The following is a 12,011-nucleotide window of genomic DNA, read 5'->3' as shown; positions in this document are numbered from 1 at the left end:
AGAGAGCTGATCTGTGGACACTAGGGGAGGTGGGGAGAGGGTGAGGTGTATGGAGAGAGTGACATGGAAACTCACAATACCATATGTAAAATAGATAGCGAGCGGGAATTCACTGTGTGACTCGGGAACTCAAACAGGGGCTCCGTGACACTCTAGATGGGTGGGACGGGGAGGAAGATGGGAGGGAGGTTTGGGAGGGAGGGACATGGGTGATTCTTGTTGATGTTTGACAGAAAGCAACAAAATTCTGTAAGGCAGTCATCCTTCAATTAAAAAAAGTGGCAAAAAGGTCTACAGATGATGGAGAGGGTGTGGAGAAAAGGGAACCCTCCTACAGTGTTGGTGGGAATGTAAGTTGATGCAGCCACTGTGGAAAACAGTGTAGCAGTTCCTCAGAAAACTAAAAATAGAATTACTGTATGATCCAGCAGTCCCACTCCTGGGCATATACCCAGACAAAATTGTAATTTAAAAAGATACATGCCCCCCTGTGTTCATGGCAGCACTATTCCCAACAGCCAAGACTGGAAATAACCTAAACGTCCATTGACAGATGAGTGGGTAAAGATGTGGTGTGTGTCTGTGTGTGTATACGTACATACAGTAGAATGTTACTCAGCCGTAAAAAGAAGGTAATAATGCCATCTGCAGCATCGTGGATGTGACTAGAGATTAACATACCAAGTAAAGTAAGTCAAAAAGAGAAAGACAAATGTTATACGATACCACTTTGATGTGAAGTCTAAAATAGAGCACAAATGAACCGATATACAAAACAGCAGCAGACTCATAAAGAACAGACTTGTGGATGCCAAGGGGAGGAGGATGTGGGAGGAAAGGACCAGGAGTTTGGAATTAGCAGATGTGAACTGTTATATATAGGATGGATAAACAACAAGGTCCTACTGTATAGCACAGGGAACTATATTCCACATCCTATAATAAACCATAATGGAAGAGAATATTAAAAAAGACTGTCTATGTGTGTATAACTCAGTCACTTTCCTGTACATCAGAGATTGGCACAACACTGTAAATCAACTATACTTCAATTAAAAAAATAATCTTTCTTGTAGTCACAGTAAAAAATAAACAGAAGCAGATTAATTTTAATAAATATTTTACTTGACCCAGTATACCCAAAATCTTATTGTTTCAACATGTGTTGTTGTTGCTCAGTTGTGTCTGACTCTTTGCAATCCCTTGGACTGTAGCACACCAGCCTTCCCTGTCCTTCACTATCTCCTGGAGTTTGCTCAAACTCTTGTCCATTGAGTCAGTGATTACATCCAACTATCTCATCCTCTGCCATCCCCTTCTCCTCCTGCCTTCAGTCTTTCCCAGCATCAGGGTCTTTTCCAGTGAGTTGGCTCTTCAAATCAGGTGGCCAAAGTATTGAAGCTTCATCTTCAGCATCAGTCCTTCCAATGAATATTCATGGTTGATTTCCTTTAGGATTGACTAGTTGGATCTTCTTGCTGTCCAAGGGACTCTCAGGAGTCTTCTCCAGCACCACAGTTTGAAAGCATCAATTCTTTGGCACTCAACCTTCTTTATGGTCCAGCTGTCACATCCGTACATCTCACATTTCCACATGTTATGAGTATTAAATTATTGAGGTATCATATGTATATATGTATGTGTGCATATATATATAAATATTTTCTAGTAAATATTCTGGTGTGTATTTTATATAAATAGCACATCACAATTCAAACTAGCCACATTTTAAGCACTGAACATCCATTTGTAGATGGTGCCAATAATATCAGGCAGAGAAGTCATAGACAAGTCACCAAAAACCAAAGATTTTAAAGCAGACAGGGGAAAAACCATGTTATATACATAGAATTGATATCTGAATGTCCACTGGCTCCTCATTAGAGACATCAATGGCCAGAAAACAATAATGATGTTTTATATGCTGAAAGAAAAACACTGTCAACCCCAAATTCTATAAACAATGAAAATATTCTTCAAGAATGAAGGTAAAATAAAGGCATTTTCAGATAAAAGAAAACAAAGCTAATTCATCATCAGCAGTTCTGCAGTATAAGATATGCTAAAGGAAGTTCTTCAAGTTAATGTAATCTTAAGAATGAAATTAAGAGTATTAAAAGTGGTGGCTGTCTGGATAAATATGTGTATTATAGAAATATATAACTAATTTTTTGTAGTCAGTTTCTTTGATATGCATATGATTATTTAAAGCAAAAATATAATGTTGTGTTATGGAGTTTATCATGTAAGTGGATGTAATGTATACGACAACTGTGAATATAGAATTCACTAAGGTCTGGACTGGAAAAGTTTTGTCTCCAGGGATGCCCGGATGGCTGTCTTTTGATTCCTGGCCAAGATAAGGGCAATGGATGTGCTCTTGTTTTGTTTTATCTTTTATAGTTTTCTTTCTTTCTTTGACTGTATGGCATCTTTGTTGCTGCATGGACTTTGCTCTAGCCGTGGAGTGTTGGGGCTGCCCTCTAGTTGCAGGCTTCTCTTGCTGCACAGCCCAGGCTCTAGGGCATGAGGGCTTCAGTAGTTACGGCGTGTGGGCTCAGGAGTTGCAGCTCCCAGGTTCCAGAGCACAGGTTCAACAGTTGTGCACAAGCTTAGTTGCTCTTAGGCATGTGGGAGCTTCCTGGCTCAGGGACTGAACCTGTGTCTCCTGCATTGGCAGGCAGACTCTTTACCACTGAGCAACCAGGGAAGCCCTGGATGTACTCTTTACATGCCACTGACCACCCTCAGGGTCATCTTCACTTGATTTGCACCTGGCTTATATGGTATGTCAAGCTTTGCTTGATGCATAAAAAGCCCCTGCTGAGCGTTTCTCCTTTGAGCACCCCCAAACCAAGAATTCTCATCTATTAATAGATCCAATGACACAGCATGGTCTGTGCATGCAAATAAGGAGACTCATGAAGCATCTCTGACTTCCAGTACTTTCCTACACAGTTTTTATTTTGCTGCGTTGTACCCTTTGGGCTTCCCAGGTGACTCAGTGGTCAAGAATCCACCTGCCAATTCAGGAGATGCAGGTTTGATCCCTGGGTCAGGAATATTCCCTGAAGAAGGAAATGGCAACCCTCTTCAGTATTCTTGCCTGGGAAATTCCACGGACAGAGGAGCCTGACAGAGGAACCATGTGCTTGAGAAAGAGTCAACTTAACGACCAAATAACAACCACAAAGTTGTACTGTTTGCCTTCCATGAGCAGTCTCAGAGTGACCTGATGAGTCCTGTCAACTTTATGATCTGGGAATGTCTTTGTAATAACTTTGTAACAACTATAGCATGAAGAAGAACCATATGTTTGTAAGGTTTTTTACCTCCTGTGTGAAATCATATATTAGCTCTAAATATGCTGTGAAGAACTAAGGATGTATATTATGATTCTCAGCAGCCACCAAAAATGCAAAGTGAATATGTAAATTAAAGTGGAATCTTAAAAAATGTCAAAACAAACATACACCCTGTAAAAAATGTAAGCTTAATGAAGGATATAAGTGGTAGATTGCCATTCTGTCCCTCTCTAAAATATCAAAGAATAATCTGGGACAGCTTCTTGTTTTCTTCCAGATATTTTTGTATGCACCTATGCATATACAGATAAAATACTTTTCAACACATATTGACTGGGAGCTTGCTTTTTCATATGAATCGATAATATATCACAGTCAAATTCCAGTGTCAGGCATACAAATCTACCTCATTCTGTTTAATGGCTTTATAACATTTCATGGGCTAAATGCAGTATAAATTGCTTATCTATTCCTTTATTGATAGATAATGTATGTTGTCTTGAAAATTTCACCATTGTATTAGTTTCCATTGTTGCTATGACAAATTATAACAAATCCAGTGGCTAAAACAACATAAATTTGTTCTCCTATAGTTGTGGAGGTCAGAAGTGTGAAATCAGTCTCACTGACTTAAGGCCAAGTTCTCAGCAGGGCTGCTTCTTTCTGTCTTGGCTCTAGGGCGAGAGGTGGGGAGTTTGTTTCCTGGTCTTGTTTTCATCTTCTAGTGGTCCCCTGTATTCCTTGGTCTGTGGCCTTTTCAAGCATCTTTAAAGCATATCATTGCAGTCTCTGCTTCCATCATTTCATAGCTTTCTAACTCCTTTTGTGTCCTTCTTACAAGGACTGTTATGATTACACCAGATCCCTCTGATAATAATCCAGAATAATTGCTCCCCCACTCAAAATCCTTCAACAGATCCTCAAAGTCCCATTTTCCATAGGTACAATGTTTACAGGTTTATTATTCAACCTACCATAACCATTAACTTACAAGTAATGTTTTAGTGAACATCTGTGAGCAGATATCCCTACCCTGTTGTGTGATTATTCCTTGTAGTAGAATCCTAGAAGTAGAAATGCAAAGTCATAGTGATGTACCTTTTACATTTTGACAGATTCTAAAACTACCCACTAAGCCTTGTACTGTTTGTCACTCCCTTCAGTCCTTTCATAAAAAAATTGGTGTCTGCTTTCTTACATTTTGTGTTTGACTGGGATTCTCTTGGAAAATCTTACCTTCTCAGCATTTCCCTTTTGCACCTGTGTAGTACTTCAGTTCTAATTTTTTCTAGTCAATGGAACCCATCTGACAATATAGCTTAGAGATCTGTCTACCTGAATTCACTTAGGAGCTCCACCACGCAAACAGTAGTAGCTAGGGAAGATTTTGTAACCTTTCTGAACTGTTTCTTTATCTGCAAAATTATTTAATTATTGTGTCTTCCTAATAGAATATCTATGAAACTTAAATTGGCTACTGTATAAAAAGTTTCTGTCATAGCCTCTAACATCTTTGTGACCCCATGGACTATAGCCCACCAGGCTCCTCTGCCCATGGAATTCTCCAGGCAAGAATACTGGAGTAGGTAGCTATTGTCTTCTCCCGGGAATCTTTCTGACCAGGGATCCAACCCTGGTCTCCTGCACTGCAGGCTGATTCTTTACCGTCTGAGCCACCAGGGAAGTCCATCAATAGACATTAACCAATATTATTTTTATTACTTGCTTTATGTCTCAGAAATTCCTTTTTATTTATGTTCTACTACTGATATTTCTCCTAGTTTTCCAGCACTGCTCTAAACATACTCTGACTTTTTTCCTTTCATTTAATTTGGATTTTCAGTTGGAAGGAGGAGGTAAATGGACTCTGACAGATCCCAGGATGCAATATAAATTCCCTCTCGGCAGGAAATTTGCCCTTTTTTCCCATACCCTTACAAACATGCCATGTGTCTTTGCTCCAAGTGGTTACTCGATAAATATTTGTTTGTTAGTTGATGGGTGGTTCCAAAAGTAACATAAGTAGTTGCTTTGAAATGTTTAGAATCCTGAGACATTTTCAGGATAGTTGCTGCACATCCCAGTGTCGCCTTCTTACCAAGTCTTCCGGGGAGAAGATGCTCCTGGGTAAACGGGAACGGGTTTGCCATTACAGGAGTCAGTGACGTTTAGGGATGTTGCTGTGGTCTTCAGCCGGGACGAGTGGTTGCACCTGGATGCTGCCCAGAGAAGCCTGTACCGGGAGGTGATGCTGGAGAACTACAGCACTCTGGTCTCGCTGGGTAAGGAGGCTTGCCTGTCGTGGAGAATCTGTTGTGGGAGGACTTTAGAGCTCCCTTGGAGGTTCAGAGTCTGAGGTTTCTGTCCTCTGCCCTGGAAAAGGACAAATCTCTGTAGAATTAAATGTGTACCTGTTTGTTTTGATGCCCTTCATGCTGCACTTTGTCCTCTGCCCTCCTCCCACCTACCTCCTTAATAGTTCCCTCCTACTCCTATGATTGGAACCCAGTTTAGATTCTGAAAAACGCATAAGACTCCTATCTTCATGGCGTTCATTGACAGGGCCCCATATTGTTTCCGAACCAAGACCCACCTCCTGCTCCATCCCCGTGAAGGCCTCAGTCCCTCTCAAGAGAGCTTATTCTGCCTACTTTGCCTCTCTAGACTTGTCTTATCTGCCCTGTAGGTTCTGGTTTGTGAGTTTTGGGCTTGCTTTTCATGCCATCTGTTCAAACTCCATTTCCTTCCTGATGAGCAGGGATTCCATTTTCGATGCCAAAGTTGATCTGCCAGTTGCAACAAGGAGAAGATCCCTGCATGGTGGAAAGAGAAATCCCTCAAGATGCCTGCCTTGGTGAGTGAGTGACTGGGGGATGGGCACAAGTGTCTTTATACATAAGCAGGTTGTGAGGAGTGTTGGAAAACTCTCCTGGAAATTCTGAGCCCTATTGAAATGCTCAGGACCACCTGACAAGGCTCCTTAGTTGTAATGGTTTTCTTTCATCGAGAAGGTCCTTGTCTTGACATTTTCCTTCTCATACCACTCCCTGCATTCTCTTTCCCTGCCCCCCCCTTTTTTTTGCAGCCTCACTCACTTCCTTCTATCACCTCTTGATCTTCATGTTATTTATTTTTCCATCTGCATTTACACATGTTCATGTCTGAAAGATTTTTAACACTTTACACCTTCTGCCATATTTTGAATTTTTAAAATAATTTTTTCATGTCTTTTTTTTACCATCTACGTATTTCAAAGTATTATTAACATTCCTTTGTCTCTGATTTCTTAATTTCTTGGTGACTAGATTGTCATGTCCCACTATTATATATTCAGTCAGCTGTTGTTAACATTACCATTGTAGCCTTTCTAGTCCAGGGATCAGCAAGCAAGTTTTTCCTGGTGGGCTACAGTGCATGGAGTCACAAAGAGTGGAACATGACTGATCACACAGCACCACCACCACCAGGTAGCACAGTATAGCGTTAAAGATCATGGTTTGAATTTAGACATTCCGAATTTTGCTTTACCCTTACCCCTACTTACATGTGCTATAGGAAAGTTACCTACCTTCTCTGAGCTTCTTTTTTCTCACTGATTTTCCATGCCATGAGCACAGTGATCTTTTTGAAACTCAGGTATTTATTCTGTACCTTAAGAGACTTCATTGTTTCTCCATTATCCACGGGGTAAAGAAAGATCCCTTAGTATGACATTAAACCTACATCTTAGCCTGTCTTCCTATGCGTTTATGGTCTCATCAGTGGCCACTTCCTTTTCATCTCAGTGTTCTGGCTACATCTGCATACTCACTATCATTTGTGTGTTATTCCTTCAGCTTGAATCACCTCTTCTACCTTGTCCATTGGTAAACTATTTATCTTTCAAGATCCATTTGTCCACCTAATATGCCACTCTCATCTGTAGGTTTTTCTTATCTTTCCTACTTTCCTCAATTGTTTACTTGTTCAGTCGTGTCCAACTCTTTGCGACACAGTGGACTGTAGCCTGCCAGGCTCTTCTGTCTGTGGAATTTTCCAGGCAAGAATAATAGAGTGGGTTGCCATTTCATACTCCAGGGCATCTTCACAACCCAGGGATTGAACCCTTGCATTTTCTGCATTGGCAGGCAGAGTCTTTACCACTGCACCACCTGGGAAGCCCTCCTGCTTCCCAGTCAGCATTAATTTTTCCATCATTCATACAGCACTTTCTACATAGTCAGAGTACATTCATTATTGTATCTATCACAGTGAATTGTAGTTATGTTTGTTAATTATTTTTCTAATAAGATTGTGCATATTTAAGGGAGAGGCCAGATCTTTGAATTCTGTTCCTCAAGCATCTGATAGATTTAGTAATATTTTTAAAAATTTTAAAATTCTGTTTTAATTGAATTAAATTACCTCTCTGATTAACTCAGTGCTGATGAGGCTCAAGTTACTCAATTCAGCCAGACCACTGCAACCACATTATTTTTCAATTCCATTCTGTCCTTCTTCTGATCCAAGCTGCCCATTTTACTAAATATAAACATTTTTGCCTTATTATTATCTAAGAATTTATAGCACCTTCTGTTATCTGTATTATTGTCAATTCTTCTACTAGTTATTTAGTAACTGTATATTTGGCCTTACTGTGCGTAACCAAAATTTGAACTAATTCCAACTCAAATTCCCTTCTTTAGTCAATAAGCCTCCCCTAAATAGGTTTACTTTCCCCACAAATGACTTTAACAGGCCTTCTTTTTGACTCACAGTGTCCTCTTTTCTTTATCTATTGAAATCCAACCCACCTCTATTGTCTGTCTTCCATTCTTTACCAATATTGTTGATATTTGTATCCTCATTTTCTGAACCTCAAATTTAAATTATGCAGTTGAGTCTTCTCAGATCATGGAGAAATGAACTATTACTGTTTGGCCATTTATTTTTTTCCTATTGTCATTGCTAATTATTCAGTATTTGTTCAATAAATGACTGAGTCTCAGGAGTCCAGTAAGAGGTCTCTTTTCATTTTCAAGGTTACCTGTCCTTTATAATAATTTTTCCAACTTGGTCACTCTGCTCATTCATTCTTTATTTTTTTATCTAAGACATTCTAATTGTGTACTTGTCTTGTACACAATAAAGAATTAACAAACCATCATAAGACATGCTCTCCTTGCACAAATAACTTTGAATTATTTTCACAAACTTTATATATGTAAGTTAAGTGATTGAATGTTTTGAAAATATGTTTTGAAATTTGAAGAAAGAGGTGGATTATTTAGGCTTAAATAATTGAGCTTTTGTAAAGAAATAAGGTTAGAGTAGGAGGGTAAGTTTCTAAATGGACAGGGAAGATCATATTGTGAGAAAGAGTAAAAAGAGAGAAGGTACCTGGTTGATCCTTGAAAATCTAAACTGCTAGCTTTCCCATGGATACCATTAAGAAAGACCTTTATTCTTATACAGATTTATAGCCTATATTTCTTATTCTTTTTTAATTTCAATAAAATATTTTTATTTTCAATAAAATATTTTTATTACTAAAACCAGATGAATTTTGTTAACAGAGATAATCTATATTTTATTTAATTTGTATAGTTTATTTAAGTACATACAGTTACCTAATTAGTGATCTAACTTTAATCTATTTTCAATCATGGATTGATAAAAGTAAGCCAAATTTTAACTCAAGAGTTTCTTAGAATCAGCTCAAGCTAAATCTTTTCACTTTAGAATCAGATCTGAGCTTGGGGCTTGGGCATACTTCAGAACTTCACATCTCTTGTAGACTTTTGTTAGTCTCAAAAGATCCCTGCCTTTACTTCTCTCAGGTGGCAAAATCTTTGTTGTCACTGTTAATTTGTCCACTATATTCTCCCACACTACTCCTGTTTACTTCTCCTTCCATTCTATCCTGTTTTTCTCTAGATTCAAGTTCACATTTGAAATTATATGGTATCAAACTCTCTTCTAGCAGAGAAGCCATAATTCTGATTTATTCCAGGTTTTAAGACATGGCCTGAAATAGAAGCATTGCCTTGCAAACAGGACATTTCTACAGGAGAAACATCTCAAGGAATAATAATGAAAAACTCCATTAAGTTGGACATCAATTGTGGAGAAGCTTTGGAATTTGAGGGCAGGACACAACAAGAGCAACAGAAAAAAACTCTCAGGCAAATGGTAGCCTCACAGAAGAAAACCATCAGTAGAGCTGGAAACCAGACAAGTCTTGAATTAGGGAAAGGCTTATTTATAAATACAGTTCTTATTAGACGACAAAATGTTCCTATGGAAAGAGTACCCAGTATATATTATACTTTTGGGAGAGATTTTAAACAGAATATTAATCTAATGAGATGTTTCCAGATTTACCCAGGAGAAAAACCTCATATTTACAATGAATGTGAAAAAAGCTTCAACCAGAGTCTTCATCTTATTGAAGGCCAGAGAATTCATATTGGTGAGAAACCTTATAAATGTAATGAGTGTGGGAAGACCTTCAGCCACAGATCATCACTTCTTGCCCATCAGAGAATTCATACTGGAGAGAAACCTTACAGATGTAATCAATGTGAGAAAGCATTTAGTAGCAGTTCAACCCTTATCAAGCATTTGAGAGTGCATACTGGAGAGAAACCCTATCAGTGTAAGGACTGTGGTAAAGCTTTTAGCCAGTGTTCCACCCTCACTGTACATCGGAGGATTCATACTGGAGAAAAACTCTATAAATGTGGAGAATGTGAGAAGGCCTTCAATTGTAGAGCAAAGCTTCATAGACACCAACAAATCCATACAGGTGAGAAATCCTATAAATGTCGTGAATGTGGGAAAAGTTACAGCCAGTTTACATCTCTGGTTGAACATCAGAGGCTTCATACTGGAGAACAACTGTGTAAATGCTTGGAATGTGGGAGAAATTTCACTCGCATCTCAACCTTTATTGAACATCAGCGGATTCATACTGGACAAAAACCATATCAATGTAATGAATGTGGGAAAGCCTTCAACCAGTATTCATCCTTTAATGACCATCGGAAAATTCATACTGGAGAAAAACTTTACACATGTGGAGAATGTGGGAAAGCCTTTGGTTGCAAATCTAACCTTTATAGGCATCAGAGAATCCATACTGGAGAGAAACCATATCAGTGTAATCAGTGTGGAAAAGCTTTCAGCCAGTATTCATTCTTAACTGAACATGAGAGAATCCATACTGGAGAGAAACTCTATAAATGTATGGAATGTGGGAAAGCCTACAGTTACAGATCAAACCTTTGTAGACACAAAAAAGTTCACAATAAAGAAAAACTCTATAAATGGAAAGAATATGGGATCAGAGATTTCTTAGAGGAGATAAGCCCTATGACATTTAATTCATCTCTGAAATAATTTAAGGGTTCTCATTGGAGAATAATCAGGAGAATAATAAATAGGGCACAGGCTTCTGGTAGATCAAGCCTTTTTTTACTTCTCTTAGAGAAAATATGCTAGTTATCACTAAGTAATGGTAGAAGTGACCAACGGATATTAAGAGCACTGCCTTGTCAAATTTTATAAGAACCAGTAAATTTAAGATTTCTAAAAACATAAAAATTTTAAATTCACAGAAAATTGTAAAAGACCTAACTTTGAAAACAATGGAATATAAGTTTTATTTCTTTCATTAGACTTTGTTGCCTTTCTAACAGTAAGTTTCAATATGAATTTTCTTTTAAAGGCAGTCACTGAGTTATTAATAATGTGAATAAGTGTGGGGCCTTATTTTCTAAAATGGCAGATAAATATAGGACATGCTCTCTTTCATAAAGAGAAGCTAAAGATAAAAAGAAATTCTTTAAATTTAGATTTTCACATGGAAATAATTAAGCTCACTTTTTGTGAACTGCCTCACCAGCAATTTATATTTATAAATATACATGTATGTATATGTGTGTTAGTTGCTCAGTCATGTCTGACTCTTTGCGACCCTGTAGACTATAGCTTGCCAGGCTCCTCTGTCAATGGAATTCTCCAGGCAAGAATACTGGAGTGGGTAGCCATTCCCTTCTCCAGAGGATCTTCCTGATCCAGGGATCAAACCTGGGTCTCTTGCTTTGCAAGCAGATTCTTTACCGTAGCCTGAGCCACCAGTGATAGACATAAATGTATGTATGTATTCATGTGTATATATACACAGAGAATTTTGGACTGTATTTTTTCAAAATTCTTTGATGATTAAAAAATTTGGTTTTATTAATTTAGAATTTAGTTTTGAAAATTAAAATTTTGCCCAATGATGTCTCTTCCTTTTCTTTTCTTACATCATTTCTTAATATGATATGCTTCTACATTGCTGAACAGAGTCTTAGAGAAGTTGGTGTCAACTGAAGCAAGTGGAGAGACTATCATGCAAATACTGTCTTGTATATTGCAAAAGGAATATATTTCCAGACTCTGATTATATATTTGGTAGCTCATTAACACCAAGAGAGATTTTAATTTAGTTAGTTATAGTCTTTCATTTTAACTAATGAAGAAATTGAGCTTTTTGAGTACAATTAAGACTAGAATCTAGATCTTCAGCTCTGGTTGTAATAATTATAGGTTAATTTACAACCTCAGGCCCCAAGAGTCCAAGTACCAAAGCTATTTGTTTTGTAAACTGGTTAGGCACATTGCATTAGTTTAATCTGTTTTATTTTTATGTTTGATAATTCCCTCAATTTTAATCTTAAT

At 38.0% G+C, this 12,011-nt stretch overlaps 1 protein-coding gene across 4 annotated transcripts in view; it reads left to right on the top strand.

The window, feature by feature from the left end:
* Positions 1-11,306, top strand: part of ZNF354C (zinc finger protein 354C) — a 44,238-nt gene extending 32,932 nt beyond the window's left edge. For all 4 annotated transcript variants that reach the window (XM_043467044.1, XM_043467043.1, XM_043467042.1 and 1 more), the window contains exons 3-5: positions 5,461-5,587; positions 6,064-6,159; positions 9,298-11,306. In XM_043467044.1, the coding sequence (XP_043322979.1) occupies positions 5,461-5,587; positions 6,064-6,159; positions 9,298-10,685 (1,611 nt within the window). In that variant the 3' untranslated portion in view covers positions 10,686-11,306. The remainder of the gene's footprint in view (positions 1-5,460; positions 5,588-6,063; positions 6,160-9,297) is intronic.
* The last annotated feature ends 705 nt before the right edge of the window (positions 11,307-12,011 follow it).

This window comes from Cervus canadensis, chromosome 4, assembly GCF_019320065.1.
Source record: "Cervus canadensis isolate Bull #8, Minnesota chromosome 4, ASM1932006v1, whole genome shotgun sequence".
NCBI lineage: Eukaryota > Metazoa > Chordata > Mammalia > Artiodactyla > Cervidae > Cervus > Cervus canadensis.
Note: the sequence above shows the minus strand (reverse complement) of the source record. Positions and strands in the feature narration are given on the sequence as shown.